The sequence below is a fragment of the Aquila chrysaetos genome, chromosome 13, assembly GCF_900496995.4.
Source record: "Aquila chrysaetos chrysaetos chromosome 13, bAquChr1.4, whole genome shotgun sequence".
Lineage (NCBI taxonomy): Eukaryota > Metazoa > Chordata > Aves > Accipitriformes > Accipitridae > Aquila > Aquila chrysaetos.
The window spans coordinates 23,808,445-23,834,933 of NC_044016.1; the positions used below are offsets into that span (position 1 = coordinate 23,808,445).

The following is a 26,489-nucleotide window of genomic DNA, read 5'->3' on the forward strand; positions in this document are numbered from 1 at the left end:
CAGCCTGAGCAGTCCTTTGCAGACCTAAAGCTGTGCACTCAGGGCTGATTTGCTCCCAAAGTGCTACCTTGCCCCACTCAGGGCAGCTTCTTCAACTCAACAGCTGGCTTGGCTGGAAAGTCCTTTAACTTGCTCAGGCTTTTGCAAGTTTGTAAAGAACACATCACAATTTAATACAGTAAATGTTTTCTAGAAGAATGAACAAGGGTGAAATTGCAATAGCAGTGCTGCACCTTTGAATCTCGAGAGGAAACTTTTAAGTCCTGAGAAAGTACTATCCTGTGTGTCTCTCCTGTTTTGGTGTCCATCTCTATGCAAGTATAAGCACAGGATGAAGACAAAGGCCACAACACCAACAAGCGCTCAAGGACAGTGGAAACAAGAGACTTGCAGTGAGAAACCCACATACAAAAATGCAGTTCAGAATACCACGTGTAGCTCTACCTGTCTTCTCTCAAACTTCCTCTAGCTGCACAAGTAAATCAATCTCATCTGGTAGACAAACAAACAGTCATTGCTGTTTTCTGCAGAAGACTAATCTTGTCTCTAATCAAATAGATATCCCTTTATCTGCTCTAAAGTAGAAGGTTATCTTTCCAAATTAATCTTTCTTTGCATGAGAAAGAAGAACATTGATCACAGGGTGAATTTGAGGAGTCAGTCAAACAACAAAGCATCCAAGGCCTGTAAAATTTTGAATTTGAATCTATACTAACTTGTTAGGCATTAACCAGACCTGGATCCAGAAAGAAACAGAATAAAATACATTGTTAAAAACCCTGCATAATTTTTGAAATTCCAGTAAATGAAGAAGACCTGTTTCCACAGAGTTTGCCTACTAAACATTTTATCAACTATTACATGAAAATAGTAAGGAAGAATCTGTACAAAGATATGCTTCACAGTGCTCAAGAAACGAAGAGTAAAACAGTAAAACCAGGAAGACAAAAATTAAGTGCATGACCTTACTCCTCTTACAGGCAAAGAGTATATAGTTCATAGAAACCATTAAAAGTAAGTTTCCATGAATTTCAGCTATTTAGACCACAAAACATACCGACAACATAGTACAGCTTAGATTAATAAAATGTATCATCATTGAGAGTCTTCATACCTGAGCACTAATTAAAATCTGGCCTCTGTATTTTGTGTTGCTGAGTGAGCAGTTGCTACTAAAAAAAACACATTAAGTTTTTACAGCTCACATATTTAAGTATTTGCAATATTGTGCAATTTTATGGGATTCAAAGTAAATTAATTAAAGCAATAGCTACATGTTGTGTGTGTATATATTTGCAAACCTGACATGCAAGGTGTAGGCACAAAGTTCTAGAGGTTTTATTTTTGTAGTTCATGGCACCAGTCCCTGTGGTGCATCCCTTCCTCAACCTAAAGAATTCTCCAGTACAGTACTAAGGCTCATGTTCTGACTCTACTGGTTTGATTGCCCAACTCTGCATACACTCTGTATTTTTTTAACATTAAAATGTATTCTGGATTAAAATGATCTTTTTGGTTGCAAATTCAATCACAGGAAGAAAAGCCTGCAAAAAACAGTTGTCAAAGAAACTTTAAATCCTCCCCATGTTGTATGCAAACCATGATGAGAAAGTAGTAACAGGGTAATGGTACTTTCCGCTCAAAATGTCCTCATCAGGAATCTAAGTAGGATTCCAAGGGAAACGGAAATTTTGATACTTTCTAACTGTTCCAGGCATTTCTTTGATGGAATTCCTTGCATATTCTATAAAATCGTATCACCTATTATTAAATATATTTTATCTGCAACAAATTAAAGATTTCAAGAGCTATATCAATGGTGCATATCTGAAAGGACTTCACAACCTTTGTGACATCTTTCTGATTAAGAACTGTATTGTTTATAGATGGGCAAGTTGATTCAAATGTTCAATTAACAATACTTAAAGCCCATCAATTTTCTTATATTCCTTTTTACTGAATTCTTTTCTACTCTATCTCCCCTACTACTTTTGGAAATGAAGGTTACAGTAAGCTCTGAATGCCTTCCAACAATGCTATGAAGACTTAATTTCAGTAAGTTCATTATACGATTCTTTATCAGCAGCTTCCATTCTACAGCCTTTGTACTTACTGTGAACTCCCAAAAAAGTAATCTGTAAATAAATACTCGTACTCAAAATGCAATGAAAAAATGATCGGTAATCTCAAATTCTGCAACTTTAAAAATGTTTGGCAATTTTCACTATCTACAGCATCCACCATTTACTTCAACTCCAAATTCAAAACCAGTGCATGGCCCTCAATTCTTTATGCATTTTTAGTATTTAAAACCCAAAATTCTCCCTAATTTTTTTCTCAAATATATTATTTTGCTTCTTCTATAACTATCTTTAATGAACTTACTCCTTTTTCCTGTATTTTAATTTAGGTGCCTTATTAACACTTATCCATTCTGTGAAATTTCATAATGCTTCAGCTTATCTTCTACAGTCGTAATTAATATTTTCCTCATATTACCACATATCTTGACATAACGTATGTGTTACCTGGCAGATCTTCCTTTAAATAAAACAATTTTTGTGTAATGTTTTCATCTAGTAAGGTATATTACCAAGTTTTCTGGAGGATGTCCTCTCAAGTTTGTAGGCAAATTACATTTATATCTTCCTGCACTTCTACCTCAAAGCCACAAATCATGATCCTCAAAGCTCCCTATGCAGATTTCACTCTCCAGTTCAACTGAAGACACAAACTACATCTCCCCAAAACAGGGAAAACATATTTCAATACGGAAATAAAACTTCCTTCTTATTCCCGAGAAAGGAACAGCAAGTTATCAACTATTTTCATCTGCTCACCAATACAGTAAGGACAACATTGTCCCTTTCTCAAAACAGGTCTCTCGCAGGATACCAGTGGGCAAGACTCAGAGTAGCATCTAATCACACCATCCATGCAAATGCAGCTAGTGCAGACATTGGGCTTCCAGGACTCAGCTGTCAGAAAAATATCTCCTTCATCATTTTTGCAATAACTGGGCATGCTCTCATTGCTTGATGAAAAGGGTTGAAGAGGCTCATCTGTAAATATAAACAGATTAAGTTATTTAACTTACAGTAGCCAACTTCTTTCATATTTCCTCAACAGAGGGTTCACTCTTGAAGAACGCAACAGAATTGTAACATTTTGGCTCACTACTTCAGAAGAACTAGAAGGACATGTGATGAGGATCTCATGATGTGCTCTATAATAAAGTTTATGTAGACCTTTATTGAGTTTACTCAAAAAAAAAAAAAAAAGACAGCAAAGTCAAAAACAATCACCATCAGAAGCAGCCCCTCAGAAAGCCACTCTGAATGCTCTGAATTAAATGGTATATAGGAATTCACCTTGAATTAGACAGATTAAGTTTTAAATCTAAAACATGAATCCCAGCTTCTGCCATGTCAGTTCAAGTCCTTGAATGATGCAAAGTAAAAAGCTATTATGCTGCTGTCGCCTTCGCTAGTGGACTTATATGAGCGAATTATAAGCTGTTGAGAAACAAACGGAACTTGATTGGGCTTCAGCTTGATGCCAATGGGTCTGCTTCAATTCTCATGCCCGCACATGGAGAAGACATATTTCTGCAATTAAGCTGTATCTTAACAGACATTATGGATCAAGAAATACGACTGTATATGCAGAGAACATCTAAGAAAAGGAGGAAGAAAAAAAAAAAAGGATTCGTAAGGGCACTCAGATCAGGTTCTCAATCTAACTATGTAAATTATGAGACTAAGCTCCTTATATAGCCAGTGAGGGAAGATCAGCTCCTCCAAAAAGTATTTTGAAGTTAAGCAAATGTTCACTGTTATTAATAATGAGAAAAATCAAAGTCAGGAGAATTGGCTAACTTTTTTACTTAAAATATTTTGTCAGAAAAAAACTACTCAAAACCCCAACAAACACCCTGCTGAAGAAATGGCAAAACCTAACTCCCCCCCCCCCGCCCCCGAAGTAATATTTTTAGATTTTGTTTTTAAGGAAGACAAATATTTTCACAGTGAGTTTACATACAATTCACAGGTTTGGACTAAATTTCCACTGCAATAAACTCCCCCATTTGCTATGTAAAATAGGAATTAATGTTCATTTATAATTGCATCTCTTTCCTTGGGGGAAAGCAAATCCTGTTACCTTCCTGACACTGTGAGGCGGTCTAGGAGGAATCTGGCACACCTGCTGGGCTGGAATGCTTTGATATTACTCAATTACCTTCAAGTCACTCTCAAATCATACCAGGTGAAGGTAAAAGCAAACAGAAGTATTTTTGAGACCAAATACCAAATAGACAATACAGTAAAAAGAAGGTTCGTAGAAATCAAGGCATGTAGAAAGGAAAAGAAACAAGCCTGTATCTGCCTAGCACTTTGACTACTTTCGAAGCTTCTCTAATCCTGCACGTTTCCATAAACAAGCCAGTGCGTATTTCATAAACCTTCCAACTAAGGATTCTGGTTCTCATGCAACCCTTACATTATTAGGTCGCCTTCAAAGATGTTCAAACTTCAGGGCCACAACTCCCCTTTCCATGTAAGATATTTCTTGCACACAGTCAAGTTTTGCAGCTGAAATAGAGGACTGCAGGCTCTCACTCCAAACTGCTAAACAAAAGCACTACAACAACCAACTGTGTACATACCGAAACATTCAATATTCACATCATATGTTTTCAGATCAAGAAAGCACTCTGATGAAAGGTGGTTGTCACTATATACCTGGGCACTGTGGACAGCAGGAGTCCTGTGTGCGGGTGGGGTTTTGACAAAGCAGCGGTGGACAGACTTCAGTCTCACACAGGACACGTCCACTGTGGCATGTACATTGTGTGCAAGAATCAATATTCCATGTCTCTCCTTCTACAAAGTATTCCCCACCAGGAGCATGACAGATTGATGGACTGGTGAGCTCTGGCTTCTGCACAATTATTTCATCTGGAAAAACAGAAGTGGAAGACAGGCAAAATCAACTGTGACTCTAATGATTAACAAAGGTACGCAAGATTAGTATTTTCTGTTATTATTGAAAATGTTAGGGATAACAAAACCAGCTATAAATATATGCTTAATGAAGCTCTTTCAACCTTATGTCACTTTTGATTTTGTCACCTGCATCTCATGGAAAATGGGAAAAATATAAACAAGAAACAATTTGAGAATCAGTCTGAATAAATGCTAGTTAATATAAATCAGATAACGTCAAACATTCTTGGCATTTCAGAAAAAAATCAAACCAATCCGTGATGTAGGAATTCCAAGAGACAACTGTCATTTTCTGAAAAATTATACCGATCAGTTTCTTAACTGCTAAATATTAGCATCAGTGCAATTCTTGAAAGGATGGATAAGTATGCTTCTTGTCTGGGATTTAGGAAGTCCAGATTCAGCTGTCTGCCTTTAAGTTTCCTGAGTGATATGTGTCTGTACTATCTGGTGCCAGTTTGGAAAAAACAAACAAACAAACAAACAAAATGGCAAAGAAAAACACAGAATCCCCCACCCAAATCCCTAAAAACATATAAGCACTTAACACTGGTGGAAGTGCTTCATCACTTTGTTCCATTAAATAAATAAATAAATACATAATCTGCAGTCTTTGAAGTAATGACTGCACCGAAGGAGATGCCAGAGCGTGTATACTCATATTTCCAGTGACTGTATCTCACCAAATGAACTTTAATTCCTTTTCACACAATTAATTACATTACCTCTACAGCCCTGTCTAAAAGACTCACCCGGCCTCTAACCCAGGCAGTTTAAAGAATGGATTTGATCTCCTTCAAGTTAAGAAAGGAGCTGAAACTGTTTCCCTTATTCAGCATGAGCGTCCTCCAGTCGCTAGGGCATTAAAAAAAATGGGGGAACTTTCTTTCCCTCTTGGTGTTTTAAAAGAAAAAAGAAACCTGTCCTGCACTTTGAAAGCGTTTAAGCAGTTAACCCTCAAGAACAGGTTATGCCACAAACTGCATATTCTGCAGCTCTGACTGTGGCCCAGTATATAAACTGGGGGGGGATTTGGCTGGAGGGGACAGATTGCTGTTTGGGAACTAACTGGGCATGAGTTGGCAAGTGGTGAGCAATTGCATTGTGCATCACTTGTTTTGTATATTCCAAGCCTTTTATTATTAATATTGTAATTTTATTATTGTTATTATTATCTATTATTTTCTTCTTTTCTGTTCTATTAAACTGTTCTTATCTCATCCCATGAGTTTTACTTTTTTTCTTGATTCTCTCCCCCATCCCACTGGGTGGGGGGGGAGTAAGCGAGCAGCTGTGTGATGCTTAGCTGCCAGCTGGGGATAAACCGTGGCAAAGACACACCACTCAATTATTTGTTTTCACTTCTGGAAAATATCAGTAGAACCCAAGGAACCTGAGTCTGGCCTATCTTACTCTATTCACAAAGTACTCGTGCATTTCTTCTTTCACGGAATTATTTTATTTCACTGATTCGCTTATGCTATTCTTTTCCTATCGCTCACTTTTATGAACCATATGTGATTCAGTAGCATTTACCTGAAGCGAGATTGCTGGTCTGCTGCCTTGTCACTGTTTGTTTTTTATTTCAGCTGGAACAATGTATTACATTTTATGCAATGGAATCCTAACCCGCTCGGCAAAGCAATACTAATTATTTTCTGGAAATTTTCTGAGTCATCTCCTTTGCATTTAGTTCCCTGCAAAGTCACAGGCCTGTTTTACTACAGCTCATATACTGTTCATAATCAGAAAAGCATAACCAGACAGTACTGCTGTACATATGGTACTGCTTACTGCTCCCTTAGCAGCACTGATATTGATACAGCACTGCAACTGAATTGCTACAAACGTACAACTACTATATTCCTGAAGGAGCAACTAGCCAAACAAATACAGACTTTCTGGATAGCATGGTTCTGCAAAACACTAGCAGTTAATGGCCTTCTAAATCTTACAGGAAACATGGAGTTTTTCACAAGCATTGCGACAATCCACTTAAACCTCTTAATATACAGAATCACAGTTATAATGAATGTTGTAGCAGTCAAGTTATATCTTGCTTTGTTGAAAACTAACCAAATATGGAATTGAATGTAACCACTTTTTTTTTTTCTCAGTCTGAAAAATGATCTCTGAGAGCTGCCACTTCCCTGTTGACAGGTTAACAGTGCAATTCAATTAGTACATCAGGATTGCTAATTATTTCAATATCCTTATGCCAGACACATTTGAGTGACGTGCTTACAGTCTCACAATTCCGAAGTTAATTCCTATTTACTGAGAGCTATGATTTTTTTTTTAACATCAGTGGGGAATCAATACATTGCAAAATAAAATCATAAGTACATTTCTAACAAATATAAAACCTCAGTGGGGGACTGGGACTAATTTGGCCATATTAATTCAGATACTTATATATGCAATCACTTTAAAAAAAAAAAGTGCTGTGTCTGCCCTAGCAATGTAAGAGTTTACACCAAGTGTGACTTCGCTAACACAGAAGCTAGGTGACTAGTACCTTGAAAGCAGGAAAGATGTCAGAGAAACCTACGCAGACTTTGTATCTCAAAGGAATGGACACTACTGTGTAACTGCTCTTTTATACAAGAGACCAACATTGCTGGTGCTTAGAATCAAACGCCGATCTCATCCACAAGAAATGTACAGTGTGAGAAGATAGATACTGCTGATCTCATACTGATCTTTTTTCCATGAACTGAACATTAGACTTATGAATGGATTTACCCAAACTTATTCTCTGTAAACAGAGCAACTAGCCACTGGTGCTGCTGAAACACCAAAATTAACATTACTCTTATTTGAATGCTCTGAGGTGTTCTGTATGTGTTAGGTAGATCAATACGCACAAGTATGCTGATAGTAGAGTGAAATCAGGAATCAGTCTTGGGGACCTAATAACAGAATTGCTGAAACTGGAACAACCATCCTACATTTTAAATTTTGAATCTTGAATGTTTATTTAATGCAAGACTGACATGCCAACCTGTCCCCATCCATACAAAGTATACCATCCCCTACAACAGTACACAAATAATTGTGAAAAGGTGAGTGACTGCTGCAGGTACTCCACCAGTTCTGTGCAGCCCTGAATTCCAGCTAGTGCGAGTGGAAAATAACATCCCTGTCCAGTGACATGACTTTAGGAATATGATACTCTGTATTTATTATTTGCTGTTTGGCTGCTCCTTCTGGAACAATATTCACAACTGAATCTTTTTGTTGTTGTTGTTTTCTTCTTCTTCTTTTTTTTTTTTCTTTTGCCACACTGAGGTTTCATGTGGAGAGAAGTGTACTATTTAAGACAGGCTGTGGATGTGTGTGTGCATGGGGAGCTGGAGGAAAGAATGACAATACCTGATAGGATGCATATGGACCAACACTGCATACTGCTGTGGCAAAAAAATGTGCTCCAAGCTGATAAAACACTAAGGCTCCCTTTAAAAATCTTATGATTTCTAAATTCCCCATCAGACTAGCCAGGTACTCGATAATGGAAGAGAAGGATGAGTGAAGGATGGTTCCCCTAGTGTGCATACCTGCTGGGAGTATCCTCCTTAGTGTTTTCATCTCAGCTAAAAATTTCATTAATGGTTGTAATTACTAAGATGCTAAGCACCAAGAGCTCGGCCTCAGTAACCACTGCTAAATTATTTAGTATTGAAAACAGCTCTGGCTCCATGAAAGCCAGTGCCAAAAGCAACACCACGGCTGGCCATGGAACCACAGGAACCGCAGTGCCCAGTCTCGACACTAAGGGGAGGAGCGTGGTGGAGACTAAGAAAGGCTGAAAGGGAGACACACCTTTTGGACTCTCCCATCTTTTTGGCGACTGTGTTTTTCCAGTTCCACAAGGTGTGAACGGGCTTGGAGATCACCCTTTGTCTAAGCAATCTAAAGAGATTGGTTATCTTAGGTCCTAGGGAGGATACACTCTGTCACTTTTAGAAAGAGGATCTGGCTGCTTATTTTGCCCCTAGGATTTCCTGTTCTTTAGGAAGAATTTGAAACAGTTTGTTAACTGCTTATATCCTGCCAGTGCTGTCTTACCATTTTGCTATTTATAGTAGTATCATGAGCCTCGTTTTTCCTACTTGTAACGTGACTTCCAATAGTCATAGACAATATCACTGTATTACAACTTAATCTATTTAGCACATAAAATGTAGGAATCATTCTGAAGACAGAGGGCATTAATCTTATACTCTACCCACACTCTAACATCTTTCATAGATGCTTTTCATATTAACACTTACTATTAAAATTGTACTGGAATGCAGCATTAATTTTACTTGGCCTTCTCACCAAAAGCTTTAAAATAATCTTCTACTGCTGGTGGCACAGAAGCCTTTCCTCAAAACACAGAATCATAAGGTTCAATTACTTAAGACATCTGTTAATGTATACTCCTTTGAGGGGTTGTGAAACAAAGAATCAGGAGATGAATTTGAATAAAACTCCACTTCAAATTAAAAAAGAGAAAATGTAATGACTTATTTGCTATTATGGGTAACAAAATTGTAAATGAGTATGAATTCGTTATTATAGCTAATATAGACTAGAAAATTTTTCTAGTTTAAAGATTTCAATGTGTCAAAGATTAACATGTTAGGACCCACAGCATGCATATGCTTTAAATATGTAAGTTCCCACTTTTCACATCTGAGATCTTACTGAAAACCACTCATCATGTTATATTTGGGCATAGAAACTTTCATATATACCTATTACTGAATGACACATGAGATTATTTTCACGTATTAGGAAACAGAACGCAAGTGAAATGAAATCCTATTACAAAGCATATAGAAGAAGGCATGTTACCTGGACATGATGGGCAACACTGCCCTGGATGTATGGTGGGGTTGCCGCAATTAGGAACAGGGCAGGTGATCAAGGCACACATTTCCCGTCCATTGTGACAGTAACATTCCCTGCAGCCATCGTGCCAGCCCTCCTCATTCTCATGTCTGCGCCCATCCATTGACAGGCAAGAGCCTGTTTTAACAGGAGGCATAAGAGAAGCCATTGCCTCTGCACAAAATCAAAGGAAAATGAAGTGTCCTGATAAGCATGCGTTGCTTAGGAAGAAAGCACACCAACTTTATACCTGGATTGCATTCATTTTTAAAGCACATAAAAGACCAAGTGAACAATAATTCTATCATTTACACTTAAAAATAAAGTAACAACACACATGAAACAATTAAAAGTTATACTGAAGGGGATGGTAGGATGTAGTAGAATGTATTTCCTTAGAAAAGACAATCACTTCTTTCTGTTACACCTATACTGCTTTTAATCATACAGAAATGCAGTACTGGCTAAATAACGTAAGAAAAAAGAGAAATGCAATGGAGGGAAATAGCAGAAAGCATGAAGCATATTTAAAATGAAATATTTAAATATTGCAGTTTATTAAGATTATCTATAATGTTATCTGATAGCAACCAGAATATAAAAGCATTTACAAGAGCTAAGGATGGTCTTATATCATGAATGACAAAAAATTACAAGCAAGTTCTAACAGGGTCATGCTAGATACTGGAAATATTTCATAAAACACCTATGAGAAATTATTTGGTTACATTACTATGATAAATGAGATGTTTGGAAGATAACTGCTCTGACAATTTTATCCCTCATTCCTAGCTTCTACTGAGATGAGAATACAGTAGCTTGGACTGCTGCATTACTTGCACTCAGCCAGAACAGGCAAGCAGTTGGTCTAGGGAGGATAAAGTCTCATTTGTACCTTAAGGGGTACTTAAGTGCTGCAGGATTCAGCCTCAAATCAGCAGAGTGAATTTAGAGCCCAACAGTCCCTCACCCACATGATGATGATGATGATGATGAAGGACTTAGGATCAGTTTGTCAGTGAACTGACTTGTTTTCAGTGGTATGTCAACCATTTTCTGCTGACACATATATATAACGTTATTTGTATTTAGTTGCTTATTTCATTTTCTGTTTAAAAAAGGATGCAGTATGAAAAGTAGTAATATTTATATGTAATTTTAGTAAGGTGGGTTTTTTTTTTTTTTTTTTTACTAACATGCAGGTCAGCACTTCTTCAGCTGTGGCAGATCTATCAAGATCTGTGTCTAAGAACCACAAGCAGATGGTACAAAGTTAGTTTGATGCATGTTATCAGAATAAGAACCCAATACACAGAAATTACATTAGTATACCATTTTGTGAAGTAAAGAAAAGCCATGGCATAAGGATAAAATACTTCTTAAAACAGACTTCATCCTATTGCACAAACAGAAATACTATGAAAAAAGTTTATTCAGTTACTACACTTTTGTACTTCAGGATCAGATTATATATTAATTCCTATTTGAATTAGTATCACTGGAATACGTTAAAATTATTATTGACACATATTGACAAAACAGGAATAACTGGATAACTACAGTTGTTTGAAATGATCTGGGATTACAGTAACTCACAAGAGAAAATGAGTCAGTAATGTGATATCACTCCAGAGAAGGCAAATTAAATCTAAGATACAAGTACAGGAGCATTGTAAATTTAAATGCCATACTACTATCTCTACTAGTTTGAAGTTTTTGGTACTGCTAAAGGTCAAGATCCAGTTTTTTAACTGTAGTGAGAGACCAAAATAACTGGGTTTATTTGACTTAGGAAAAAACCCCAACCCCCAAAACATTTAGGGGGCTCCAGTTGCAACCCCTTAAATATTGCAAGAATTCTAAGGGGAATGGTGCTTAGCTGTTCCATACATCTGCTGAGCTTAGGACGAGAAGCAACTGGTTCAATTTGTAGAAAGGGCGACCGAAATATTACAAAATTTATTTTAAAATGTCACATATTGGTAACCACAGGAAAACTTATTTTAGAGAGTTGATTTTTTTTTTTTTTTTTTTTTTTTGGTCTTTTGAGAGTGGAGTTTCTTAATAAATTAAATCTTAGACAAACGTCTGTCAAGGATTATCCAGATACACTCTATTTTATGTGAGGGCAGAGAAATGGACTCTCAGTTTTCCAGAGGACTACCCCAGCCCTGCACTTCTATGGTTCTACTATCAATCCTAGTATAAGCTATTTCTGGCAGAAGCAATATAGAAAGTGGAGCTAATTCACAGGCAGGGGATTTACCCATCCCTTCCCCTTACTTAGGGATTTTGGGTCAAAATTTTAACAAGGATTCACAGCTCCCCCAGAACATACTGGTGATTGCTCTAATTATTCTTGGACAATTTGCTAATGAAGTGATGTTGAAGTGATACACTCATGGCTTGGTATCTTTATGATTATGGTAACAATAAATAGTCCTTGGAGAGGGATCAAGTTATTTTCACTAAATATTTGTGCATGTTTTAAAATCCATCCTTGTTAAGGAAAGCACTTAAAAGTGTGCATACACATAATTAGTAACCAAGAGTTGCATCTGTTTATAGTCTGGGATGCAGTTATGGCACGCCTAAGAGAACACCTTGTGTATATTCTATATTCCATCACTGCATCACGACAATCAGGAAAAGAGTGTTGATTGTGAACATGAAGACACTTGACAAGATAAGTGATGAGGATTGTCTCGATGGGAATCTATTTGGCAGTTAGCCTTTGAATTTAATTTTGAAATTTTTTTATTTCTAGTAAAAGTCATATATTGCAGATTATGTCAGTGAAATCTCTCTCTACTCATATCTGCACGGTACATTTATAACATTTCAAATTTTTTTTTTCTAGAAGTCTTTAAGTTTTGTTATAATTATCTGCAGTGTACGATGTCACGTGGAGAAAATATAATGTCGGATCTGTCTATTTATATAATTGCATGTTTACAGGAAAGTGACCTCAGGAACACTTTCTTTCAGTCCCATGTTCCCATAGCTTGTCTTATTATATTTTATCATTTTTTAAACTGCAAAAGAAATAGCTGCTAAAAAAAGTTAAGAATGCAGTCATTACACAAAGCAATGGGAAAATACTCAAACTTACTTGTCTATAGCTAGAAATCAAAACACGCAAGTAAGAATCAAAGAAAATAAGCATGAAAGAGCAGTTAGGATCAGAGAGCGCCTGAGCACAAATGGAAAGTTATTAAGTGCAACACATGGAGATAAGCAATGAAGGAAGTCTGATACCCAGAGTAATACAAAACACAAACTGAAAATATCTTAAAAATGAGACATGTTAAAAGCAGCACAAAACTAAAGCAAACAGCTAATGAACATCTTAATCTCAATCTCCCCCTCGAACTTGGTGGTTACAAGTTTGGGATGTGGCACATGTGAAATCTTTAGCTTAAGAATATCCAGCCCTTTCTCCTGGGTGAGCGTTCTCTCTACAAATTGTTCCTCGAGACCACCTGAGAAGTGTCCAAAAAAAAGCACTCTAATTTTAGGTGGTGTACAGGGCATCTACCAAATCCAAAGCTTGAGTTTGTAAAGATGATGAAGAAGCTAAGATGAACACTGCTACTGACCACCCCCCACCCCCCTCACCAGCTTATTTCTAGTAGTTACTTATTAACACACGGATCTAATTTTTATTAGTGATAACAAACTGATTTCTCTGACTTTGTAATGGGATGAAAGTGGAGCAGAGGCTTTCTGTTGAAGCCAAGATAAACACAGATAATAACAAATACCTGCAAAACAATACACTCCTTTGAGCAAAATTGAAGCAAATCTCCCACTAGTTCCCATATTTCAATTCTTACATATTCTGTGCAGTATCCCTTTTCTTTTGCTCTAGCTTGCAGCTGCTTTGAAAACAAGCTGTAATTGGAGGTGAACTCGCACGTACCTCTGCACTTGCAGATAACACAGCCGTGACTGTTCTGCTGGAAGCCCATCGGACAGATTTTACCACAAGGCAGGTCTGGGCATTTCTTACACCGACAGATTTCACACCCATGCTTGTTCTTCCTAGATGACCAAAATAATTTGTGAAAGGTCAGCAGGTCACTTTAAATATCTACATGTCATGATCTTTAAAGCAAAACCATCCCCTCAAGAAGTGACTGATCAAGTAAAGAAAATTATTGCAACTGTCACCCTTAGGTTCAGTGGGTCTATGTGGTGTACAGCTCTCCATCCCTGGCACGTGCTCCCTCCATGTGACTGGCAAAATCTCTGCATTTGGTACTTTCAAGCTATAGCAAATAATACAGACATATGTGCTTGTTACTACTATCAATGATAAATTCTTTTTCAAGTGAAAAAGTAGAAAGAAAAACTTCTACAGCTGTGAAGAAGTTGGAGGGGTAGGTAGGAATCTGTTATAATTACTACACTTTTATAACACAAATTGCTGCTAACTTTCTTCCTCCAACAATAGGTAAAGTACAGCAGATTTCCTCTCTTGCATATCAGAACTACAGCGAGATTTCTGAAAACGTGAATCAGACACAAAGCTTACTTGAAAACTAGCATGTGGAATGCCAATAACCCATGTAAAAAGTAGCAGACACACAGTAATATATTTTGAAACAGAGAAAACCAGAGAACTTTTCAGCAGAGTACAAAGAATCAGGAACACAAATTCTTCCAAAGCTTCCAGGTGAAGCTAGGCAGGAGTCTAGAGCACCACTTGACAGTTAACCTCTTCACAGCGCCATAAACATGCTGCTTCTGAGAATCCTATACTGAATATTTGCTTGGTTTTTTTCAGGAAGACAGATAATACCATTCAAACTTTAGGCACAAGCATACTATTTCCCTTCATATACAGAGAGAGTAATTTTCTGTGCCTTCCCAAGATGCAGGAGGAAAAAGAAAAGCTGTAGTGAAGAAGTTCAAGACAAAGAGGGGAAAAAAAAACCCAATAAATGATTTTCATGAGTCTGCTGTTAAACATATTGCTCCAACAAGGTAACTCACTAAAATTGGGAAAAACATTTATTGGGAAACTGACAGATCCCTCACTGAATACTACACCATTAAATGCACACCAGTTTCCCCCAAAACAAAGACAAGACATGGGAAGTTAAAGAAGAACATCTAGAGGGATAGAGAAGAAATAAATTATTTAAATCTCTAGAAAGCCTCACTTAAAGCTCTGGAAAACTTCATTTAATTTTTAGTTAAAAAGCTAAGGAAAACAAATCGTTACATAGTAGGATGGAAGAATGAAAGACTTTCTGTCCTCCTATCCATCTATTTTTTCCTCCTTAATCTTTGTAACCACAGCCCTTTTAATATCAAAAGAAATGCTTCTTTCCATTAATGTGTAGAGCTTTCAAACAGTGAACTCTATTGAGCAGGTTTTTCTCAGACAATTGTGAAAAGGTTTTGGTTTCTTTAAAGATGCATGAACTCAGATCTTAATTACTAACCTTTGACAGTCTTTAAAAAAAACAAAACAAACCTCAAACATGATGATTACTCCTTAACTTTTCATTCTCTAATATACTTTTATATATATATATTTATTTTTTTTTGCTTCTTTAGTCTCCTATTTGTGACCAAAGTTTTACATTAAAATAGAGATTTGTATTCCATTACATCCCATGCTTTTGATGGTCATAACAGGCTTGTAAGTCACACAAGGCTTGCTATTTTAGAAAAGAAATTGGCACGGTAGCAGTAAAGAACCAAACAAATGTACTATAGAGCTGCAAATCTAAGTAATTTTAGCACCAAAGTAAGACTTGAAATGAAATAATCTTAAAGTAGTTCTTACCACAATTTTAGCCCTTTATGCTACAAGCTGTTACATACATAGTTATTTTTAAATGTTATTCATTTTATTCAGTGCAATTATTCATATATTTTGTAGACAGTGACAAGATTAAGGTGCTTCTTTCCAATGTGTGTTTGTTGTGGTGGTTTTTGTTGTTTGTTTGTTTTAAAGTACAATCATCTTAAGACTTATTAAACAGTCATCATTTAAAAATACTAGCCAAGTGTTGTGCATAATTAAATTACATTCTACATTTAAAACCAGAATTTAAACTGAAGATTATTTTCCAATTAGCTTAAAGAAGTTTAAAGTTCAGATTTTTTCAGGTATACAAAAATGCAAGAGAAAGATCATCCCCAAAACAGGGTTCCTAAAACACTAACATCAGCTTGAAATGAACTTGTTTTTAAAACTTCTTTATCTTACTCCCAGCTACCATACTATGCCCATTAATATTTGCTATCATTTCTAAAATGCTTTTGCTACCTAGTTCACATAGATTTTCTAATAAAACTCTTTTATGCACACTTTAGTTTAAAAAACAGAGAGAGAGAAAGAAGTGTGTTTTAAATTATCCAAGTAGAGAAAACACATAGAGAAAGTTGTAATTTTCCTCTGTAGGTCAATATACTACATACAGGCTAAAAACTACTACTCTTTACAACAAGCAGTGCAATCCTGTGAGAGGCTGAACATTATCTTTTTAATAATGTTTTCTATTTGAAGACAAGCCATGTGGTTTAATGCTACCCCGTGGAGCATTCCTGACCTCTGTCATGTTTTCACCAACCTCCCACAACTCCTCTGAACGGGATACGGTAGGATGGGGCAGACAGCATGCCTTGGACTGGGGAATGCCTTGGGAAGTCAATTAAATGGTCGAGAAATCTGATACTCTGTGAGTCAATGTATGATCAAGGTGTCATTTTATCATGTCTAGGGCTTCAAATGAATAGTTGTGTATTGCAAGATTCAGTATTTACGCTTTTTAACTTTAACTTGTTTACCATTCTTCTTCCTTTTCACTAAATTCCAGATACTTTCCATTTCCGAAGAGCTGAGTTTCCATTTCGAAGCGTATTACTTTGTAATTTTAGTTTTCCTCAGGTATACAAAGTAAGCCTAGTAAATCTAGGAAATAAAAGTCTGTCTTACTATTTTCTTCTTCAACATCATAAACCTTAATATTTTTCTAAATTTTTTCCTACTCTTATATAGAATCATAGAATCATTTAGGTTGGAAAAGACCTTCAATATCATCGAGTCCAACCATCATCCATGCCCACTAAACCATGTCCTGAAGTACCCCGTCTATGCGCTTTTTGAATACCTCCAGGGATGGTGACTCAACCACTTCCCTGGGCAGCCTATTCCAATGTGTGACAACCCTCTCAGTAAAGACATTTTTCCTGATATCCAACCTAAATCTCCCTTGCCGCAACTTGAGGCCATTTCCTCTCGTCCTATCTCCAGTCACCTGACAGAAGAGACCAGCACCCACCTCACTATGACCCCCTTTCAGGTAGTTGTAGAGAGCGATAAGGTCTCCCCTCAGCCTCCTCTTCTCCAGACTAAACAGCCCCAGCTCCCTCAGCCACTCCTCATAAGACTTGTGCTCCAGATATGACAGTATCACACAATTTCTTAGACACTGTCTGCTTCCTCCACAAGTTTAGAAAATCACTGGGATTTGCACCTGAAATTTGTATCCTTTAACAGATTACCCTTGACACATGATCTACACTGAAAAGTACCTGCGCCTAGGACTAAGCATCTCTGTATTTAGAGTGCTCTTGCAGCTCATGGACAATACTTATAAGGCCTTTTCCTACCCTTCTCAGAAACCGAGACATCAGTTCTTTATTACAGGAAATCATTTCAGCAAAATGAATAATTTGATCGATTTCTTTATATAAAGCTAGGCCCATCTATCTTTTTTCTTTTCAGTCCTCTTTGATTTTCATTCAGAAGACTGAACCATTTCTGGGTAGATAGACAGCACTACTGCAAGCTTCAGGTATGTCCACACTGAAGAAGATGGCACGGACACCTTCAAATTTCCCCATACAACCAGCTAGATTACTATTGACACATACCACAATAATCCCCGTAAGTGCTTAGGCACAGGTATCAGCAGGATAATACCACAGATCACACAAACTAAGGGACCTATAGGTTGAGAGGATTGCACTCAAACACAGAAAATCAGTTTAATAAGGTACAAAGTATATTACGCTCCATTCTTGGGTTCTTATCCTTCTCATTTTTAGAGATTTCTCCTTTAAGGCCTTTCAAAATAATGCAGGCATATCTCACCTAAAGTGCAACAAGAGAAGACCAACAGAATTATTTCAGATTTTTTGCTGTTGTCCAAAAAGGTATTCTTGATGATTTATACTGGTGTGTCATAGTGTACCCTTAATATCACAGGTCAAATTCAATGCAATCTGAAGGTCATCTTCCAGTTATACACAAGGATCTTCCTCATCTTTGTTTAAACCTTTCTTTAGAAAACCAGTTGTCACAATTCACGAGAGACCATGAAAGTCAGACCTCTCAAACCAAGTAACAAGTTTCTGAATTAATCAAAGTTCATTAATTCATTAATTAATTCATTTAACATGGAACAGCCAACTTCATTGCAAAACTAACAATACTAAGAAGTAACATAGAAGACAACAGTAAAGAGAAACCTTTGCTTAAGAAAAGAAAGTAAAAATCAGAAGTTGCAGAGTAAAAATGTATGTAAGCAGAAGTAAGGGGTGCATCTTTACTGAAAGCTAAGGAAGAAAACAGGACCAAAGAAAATACTATTCTTTTTAGCTGTTATACACTGTCTGGTGACTAATGAGATAGACTCAAATCAAGAACATTACTGCCAGTCACACACACTGGGAGCACAGGCCCAGGAATGGAAATTTACTGTCTTATCTTAAAAGAATATTTGCTTCTTCCTGAAGATTCAGAATTTTGAAGGTAAAAAAATACTCAGTTCACCACAGGTTATTAAGGTCTCTACTATGTTCCACTTAAAGTTTTAAAAATATTGTTCACTTTCCTCTAAACAAAAATTACAGTTTAATATAACCAAACGAGACAAACCTGCTTATTATGCGAAAGAATGTGTCTTCCTAAATCCATGTTGTTTGGAAAGGTATTGTACAATAAACTAAAAGAATGTAGTGGTAACCTTAACACATTTACACAAACAAAACACATTAATAGTAAATGACTTTGGTAAGTATAGTTCAGAACAATCTTTATCAGCAGTAGAAAATAATTTTTAACACTTTAGGGTGACATCTACATTGAGACTGCCAGTAAAGAAAACCAGTAGTAGTAAACTGAAAGAAACCAAAAGGAGAAACAAACCTGACTGCTCTAGATACCGCAGCTGGAATGGAAGTAAACACCTAGACCTTGGTTCATGAACATGTTCAGGCTATTTCCATGCAAGTCCAAAAAGGCAATGACAAAAGACATTAAATAGCCCTTATTTAATGCTTTTCTCATATTATAACTTTTGAATAGGCTAAAGCAAATGGCCTTGAAAATAATTTGTTTATGCACTTGTTAATTGATTAAATTAAAAAATGCTTTTCCTGTTCCAAGCAGAACGATACTCAGTCACGCTAAGTGAACAATACAAAATTTTGTAGTTCATACCAACTGTCTCTCCTATTATGCAAACACATGCATACAAAACAGAAATAAAAAGAAATCTTCAGATATACAGTCTGGAGACTGCCAAACTCACATCCTGTACTTGCTACTGAAGATGTGTTATGCATCATGAACAAAAAAGATGGCTTCCATCTTTGTTGGAAATAGCAATGAAATATATTCTGATGGTCATTATTCAGAATTTTTCTCTCTTCTGTGCCAAAGTTCAAAATCAAATTTAAGCTAGTACAAATTATTTCAGTGCCCCTTGAGAAATGGTTACACCATATGAGGACTATATGGCAATTTCCAGTAAATGCTTGAATACAGTTATAAGTCGTATTCCTTTATTGCTGTTCCCTCATCCCAGCTACCCTTCCCGCTGATTCCATCATGGAGTTCTCACAGTTTCAGATACCCCAACACCATTTGCCTCTTTGGCTCCCAGCTTTAAGAGACTTTGTCTTGGATTTTGTGCCTGCTCAATGGCATGGCTCAAACTTCACTCTCACTGTATTCTTTCTAAACAATTCTGCAAGCTTTGTACCTGTTTTAATTGACTTCACTCCTTTGATCCTTATCGTAAACAGCTTTATCCTATCTGAAAAACCAAGACATCTAACCAGTCATTATTTCTGCTCAGTCTTTCACGTTTCTTTTGTTCTGCTACCCATCTTCAGCCATCCTTGCCTTTGAAGCCACTGGGCAAAAGTTCTGGGGACAACAAAACTGACATCCCTTTTCTGTAACTTCCCTCCTGCTCTACCTTCTCTCACTTGCAAAACTGAAAATAATTCTCAGCTACTCTTGAAGTCAACATGCCTGAAGATAATTTTACTAACCTTTTAATTTAGAAGTCTTACTTCTCCTCTCCCATCTACTAAACTTTGAGTTTTGGGGACAGAAGGGAAATTTGATTTAATCTTTGTTGTCTTTCCCTCATTTTGTCTTATTTCAATCCTATCACTCTTATGAGTGCCGTTTCCTGCAAAAACTTCTATTATTTAACCAGAGGCAAGCCTAATTCTGCATCTCAAGTAACAGATATGCGATTATATTAAATAGTATTACTTTACTTTGTTTTGCTGGACTGCTATTATGTAGGTATTTTCAAATTGCACTGGGGATGCCTCAAGGATACAAGTCAAGCACCCTTTCTAATGCAGAAAAAAAAGTGACTCAATGTTTTCAAGGCAAACATATTCTTCAAACATTCTTCTTTCTTTTTTTTTTGTGTCTGTGTATTGCAGCATATTTGCTTTTTGTTTGATGTAATGCCATCTCCTGTTTAGCACCACACACAATGCAAGAGCTGCATGGGCAATAAAAGGGAGGTCAACCAGCACATTCACTTAAGTGGAACACCACTGTGTGGCTAAGAATAGCATGAAGATTAAAGAAAAGTGTAAGGCTGGTATTGTCTCCTTTTTTTTTTTTTTTTTTTTTCCTTTGGCAGCACAACTAGAGAGACTATAAATTGTTCACTGGCACCATCTATGAGCAGAGCTGATTAAAACTGTGAGAATGCCACTATGTCACAGCTTGATTTCTATTTTTCTAAAATCTCTGGTACCTCTTTGGTCATTCAGGTTCTACCATATTTTGATTCCTCCAAACTTTATTAAAACTGCGTACTAAGAGGACACATTACAGTATAGATTAGTGTTATAAAAACCTGCAGCATTTATGAACCAGTGTCAAACAGAATTCTGAAATGAACCAGAAATTAAAGGAGTATTAGTATCAAACACTAAGAGTTGCCACATTAGTAAACTTCATTACAAATCCTAAGAAAACAAATTACATATGAACATTATCTGAAGATCAGCTGTCATGAGGTAGGAATTAAACTGTTATGAAAAGCAGGCAGTAACATGGAATGGACCCATCAAAAATAAAATGTATTGGTAAAATATATAAAGAAGCCGCCAGACTGATTACTAAGAAATTTCTATGTGACAAAAGATCTGCCCAGTTTTCGTCACCTGTTTCACAAATTATTAAATACTGCAAATATTTCCTTTTATTGAGAAAGAACTCCAGCAACGATACAGGTTTTGAACACATTTACAAAAACTTAGATAAGAGATGGTACTGTTCTTAATGAATCCTGTAAAGTAACTATCAGAAATGTCTCACTAAAACTAGTCTGCTGTCATATAACATTAAAAAAACCTTGAAATATTAGAAAATAATTAGAATAAAATAACTGGGCTATAAAATGAAAGGGTATCACAGTGGAACATGCAAACAGAATTTCAAAAAGCTACATGCAAGAGACATTACTTGTAAGTAGCTTTTTCATCTTGTTTGTCAAATGTTCTTAAAAAAGTTTAAGGACTGCTTTGCTTTTACAATCTGCAGCTGTTTTTTTAGTTGCTGTTTCTTAATCTGTTGATCAAAATCCATTTTGAAGAATACCTTAATCTTACATCAAGTAATGACATTTCTATTTTTCTACATTTTCCCCTGCTTTGCCACAAAGTAAACACAAGTACATATGCCTGGATTTTGCATATTTTCAATATGTACAGGGTTTGTATTAAATATGCTTTCAGAATGAGAATACGTACAAGTATCCAAAGGGACAGTACTTGTCACATACAATGGGTTTGCACTTCTTGGGCCGCGGTCGGCACTGACAGATCTCACAGTTGTGGACGTCAGTCTGGAAGCCGAAGGAACAGTCCAAGGAACAGCCTGAAATGAGGCCGGTGCACAGCTCCTCCCCTGCGAACAACACATGCAGGTTATCACAACGTGAAAACTCTTTATACCAGATAAATGCATCTTTAGCAGACGAAATCTTCTGCTCTCTTTTACTTCATAACTTTTAAAATATTGCTAAGCCTTACCTTTGGACTGTCCTAATTTTAAAATATTCAACAGAATTCTCCAGTAATGACCCAAACCATATGAGCAGACACTACAGGATGTCTTCAGTTCCAATCAAGAACTTGGGGAGTGTACTACCTGGTACCCTAAACTGACATTATTTTATGAACAGATGCACAGCCAAAGGAGTCCAACATCTGTGACTGTTGGCCTTTCATAAAGCATTTAAAATAACATATACTTTCAACACATTATATGTGTTTAATAGGTTTCTGTTCAATATAAAGCATCTTTATTTCTCCTCTACTTATTTTAAATAGAACTGAAAGGCTGGGATATATTAACAACTTTTATTCTTTATGCTGTTTGCTGTCAACTGTTTGGTGATTAAGACTTGCTTTTTAAAAATGTAACTATAATACCTTAAGATGTGATCTAAGCTTAGGGATGCTAGACTAAAAGACCTGTCTCTTGAAGTCCACTACCATGTTTTATCAGCCTCTTGTGGCATAAGGGAGATGCTGGATTGCTGGCATCTCAATTTCTCCAGTACAGACATAAATAATGGTCATTACATTCACTCTCACTGGAATTTACTATTTTGATAATGATCAGTTTCTTTTTGTTCTTCTTGCAAGAAGTGCCAGAAAGACCATTCTTAACATACTTTGGGATACAAAGTTCATTTATTTGTTGCAGAGGTGAGAGAAAAAAGAAAATTATTATTTTTGTTACACTAGGGATGCAAAACACAGGCAAAAGACCATTATTACAATAGCCAAAGTGGAATCAAAATAGAAAAAGAAGGTAATATAATTGAGATTCTTCAACAGAAGAATATGACGGGTGATACCCAAAGGGCTGACTTTCAGAGTGATATTTAAAGGATGGCCAATCTCCAGTTGAAACATCCACACCACTACAAAGTGCTGGTTATACGGAAGGCAGCTGAAGAGTGCTCCTCCAGACATGCTCCTCATTCAAGGTCTGAAGACCATTTTCCTTTAGGGGTATGAACATTTAGGGACAGGGTTTTTCCAAAGAAGACATCAGCGCATTGACTTATTCTGTTCCTTACACTATTTCTGTGGGTCTGAAATTTAAAGATAATCTTCACATCACTAACACGGTAATATAATGAAGGCAGACCACAGAAGGAATCTTTGCTTTACTTAAATGCTTTCTCTTCTGTTTTTGTAATGTTGCATTTAAGACTGCAAAATGCAGACTTGACCAGATGTGGCTAACCTAAGCGTTTCCTTATCTATTCTACCAGGTTAATGCTCTTTTTGTAAAAAAGGCATGTTTCTTAGTAGCTCAGAGTGACACTGAAGCCTCAGAGAAAACTGGAAAATTCACTGCCTACTTCTGCAGTGGAATTTAGGCACACAAGTGCAATGTAACTCAAGAGCCTTATTATCCCAAACAGCAGTTCTCAGTTTAAGTAGTATGAAGACCATCAGGTTCATGGCTCCCACCTGTCTACTTTTATGTAAATTTGGTGTCTGAAGCAAAAAGGGTGCAAGATTTTTTGTCATTCAGAATACAGAAAAAGAAATGCCAGATCCTTTCACAACCTCTAGAGGTTGTCTTTGTCAGCAGAGTACCAATGCCACAAGATTTAAGCATTTACTCTCAGTCAGATCTAACCTTTGCACAGCAATGGTAACCGTTATCTCAGGTTCTTGCTTTACTCGGAGAGAAACATATATACAAAGATCTTCATGAAATCTTACAAGTTTTTGAAGGATATCGTTCAGGCTGATCTATCAAGAATACTAGATCTTTTTAATACATAGCCACTAATGCTGATTTGAAAACATTGTAATGCAGAAGAAACTCTGATATTCTTCTCTGGTAGAGTGATACACGTGTAACACAAAGAAAAAGACTTCCTTTGAAAGAAGTTAAAATAATGAGAAATTGTCTTTAATTTATGAGCTTTTACACCAGGATGTTTGTACACAATTATTCCTTGCCAGCATATAGTGATAATAAAATTAACTAAACTTTTTGTTATGCATGACTTCATAAGGTGGTCATAATTTTTAAAGTTAGGCCTGAACTTTTTAAAGAAGGTACTGAAAAGTACACTTACACTGGAATAGCTCCAAAAAGAATTAAGTTCAGTTATGACCTTTGATATGATGTAAATTATGATATCTCCTGCAGATGCTCAGAACTGATCAGTGAATAATCCGAGAATTGCATAGGTTGGATCGATCAGAACCTTTCATTGTCTGAAGCATACTTTGTCATAGAGATGAAGTGTTTAGGTGGCTATCCATAAACATCAGGCTCATGGAAGACAGGTCAAGGAACATGAAGGTACAAATGCAAAGGCACGGGAGAAATGAACAGGCATCTTAAAAGAGTGAAAGGAAGAGCTGGAAATAAAAACTAAAAAAACCCTAAAAAAATAGAAACAACAAGAACATTTTTTTTTAGTTGGCATATTTCTTATTTTATTTGTCTCCAGATTATGTGTTAAGGAGAGCTACCAAAGTGCAACACCCAGGTTTGAGTATGACATTATAGAAGATGGCAAAATAATGATTCCTCAGAGTCCCACAGACAAATATGTTTTTGTTTTCAGTCTTCTCTTCTGCTTTGATTGCTTTGATTTAGTTAGTGAAACTGCTTTTCAGACATGCAAAACAAGTTTGTTATAGGTAAAGTTAATATACTTTATTAAAAGGGTCAAGGTGTCTAGGACAGTGCTATACAAGCAAGAAGACAGTGTCTCATCTCAAGTAGCTTATGATTTAAATACACTTAAAACTCAAATGACATACTAACCAGAAGATCCAGTCTCAAGGCAGTATCTTCCTTGCTTAATCCTTTACATAGTGAGCTATCCTTAAAAGAATTTTCACTTTGTAAGTGGCCAAGCATGCCAATGTTAGGGGTGGATTCGACAGGCCAGCTCAAATGCATCTATGCCAATGCACGCAACATGGGCAATAAACAGGAGGAGCTGGAAGCCATCGTGCAGCAGGATAAATATGACTTAGTCGCCATCATGGAAACATGGTGGGACAACTCCCATGACTGGAGCGCTGCAATGGATGGCTATAAGCTCTTCAGAAGGGACAGGCAAGGTAGAAGAGGTGGTGGGGTGGCTCTTTATGTTAGGGAGTGTTTTGACTGTACAGAGCTACACGATTGTGATGACAAGGTGGAGTGCTTATGGGGAAGGATGAGAGGGAAGGCCGATAAGGCAGATATTGTGCTGGGAGTCTGTTACAGACCACCCAACCAGGTTGAGGAGACGGATGAATCATTCTGCAAGTGGCTAGCAGTAGTCTCAGAATCGTGTGCCCTTGTTCTCGTGAGGGACTTCAACTTTCCAGACGTCTGCTGGAAATAAAACACAGCAGAGAGTAAACAATCTAGGAGGTACCTGGAGTGCGTGGAAGATAACTTCCTGACACAGCTGGTAGGTGAGCCAACCAGGGGAGGAGCCTTGCTAGACCTACTGTTTGCAAACAGGGAAGGACTGGTGGGAGGTGTGATGGTCGGAGGCCGTCTTGGGCTTAGCGACCACGAAATGATAGAATTCTCAATTCTTGGTGAGGCAAGGAAGGGGGTTGCAAAACCACCGCTATGGACTTCTGGAGGGCAAACTTTGGCCTCTTCGAGGCAGTGGTTGAGAGAGTCCCTTGGGAGACGGTCCTGAAGGGCAAAAGGGTCCAGGAGGGATGGACATTCTTTAAGAAAGAAATCTTAATGGCTCAGGACCAGGCTATTCCCATGTGCCACAAGTCGAACCACCGAGGAAAATGACCGGCCTGGCCGAACAGGGAACTTTTGCTAGGAGTCAAGAAAAAAAGGAGAGTTTATCATCTCTGAAGAAAGGGCGGGCAACTTGGGAGGAGTACAGGGATCTTGTTAGATCATACAGAGAGGAAAAAAGGCAAAAGCTCAGCTAGAACTAAATCTGGCCACTATCATAAGGGACAACAAAAAATGTTTTTACAAATACGTTAACAGTAAAAAGAATCCCAAGGAGAATATCTTTCCTTTAATGAATACAGAGATATGTTTAATGGATACAGGGAATGTTGCCACCAGAGATGAGGAAAAGGCTGAGGTACTTAATGCTTTCTTTGCCCAGTCTTTAATAGGGAGACCAGTTATCCTCAGGGTACTCCGCCCCCTGAGCTGAAAGGCGAGGATGAAGAGCAGAATCTACCCCCCCTTAATCCAGGAGGAAATAGTGACCTACTATGCCATCTGGACACTCAGAAATCTATGGGACCCGATGGGATCCATCCAAGAGCACTGAGGGAACTGGCAGAGGTCCT

The 26,489-nt window shown here is 37.1% G+C and overlaps 1 protein-coding gene across 3 annotated transcripts in view; it reads right to left on the reverse strand.

Moving 5' to 3' along the window:
- The window catches only part of CRIM1 (cysteine rich transmembrane BMP regulator 1), a 203,502-nt gene that overhangs the window by 10,230 nt on the left and 166,783 nt on the right, over window positions 1-26,489 (reverse strand). For all 3 annotated transcript variants that reach the window (XM_030034489.2, XM_030034490.2, XM_030034491.2), the window contains 5 exons: window positions 21,921-22,077; window positions 13,807-13,928; window positions 9,849-10,058; window positions 4,743-4,958; window positions 2,841-3,062 (listed from right to left, as the gene is read on the reverse strand). In XM_030034489.2, coding sequence (XP_029890349.1) covers window positions 2,841-3,062; window positions 4,743-4,958; window positions 9,849-10,058; window positions 13,807-13,928; window positions 21,921-22,077 — 927 coding nt within the window. The remainder of the gene's footprint in view (window positions 1-2,840; window positions 3,063-4,742; window positions 4,959-9,848; window positions 10,059-13,806; window positions 13,929-21,920; window positions 22,078-26,489) is intronic.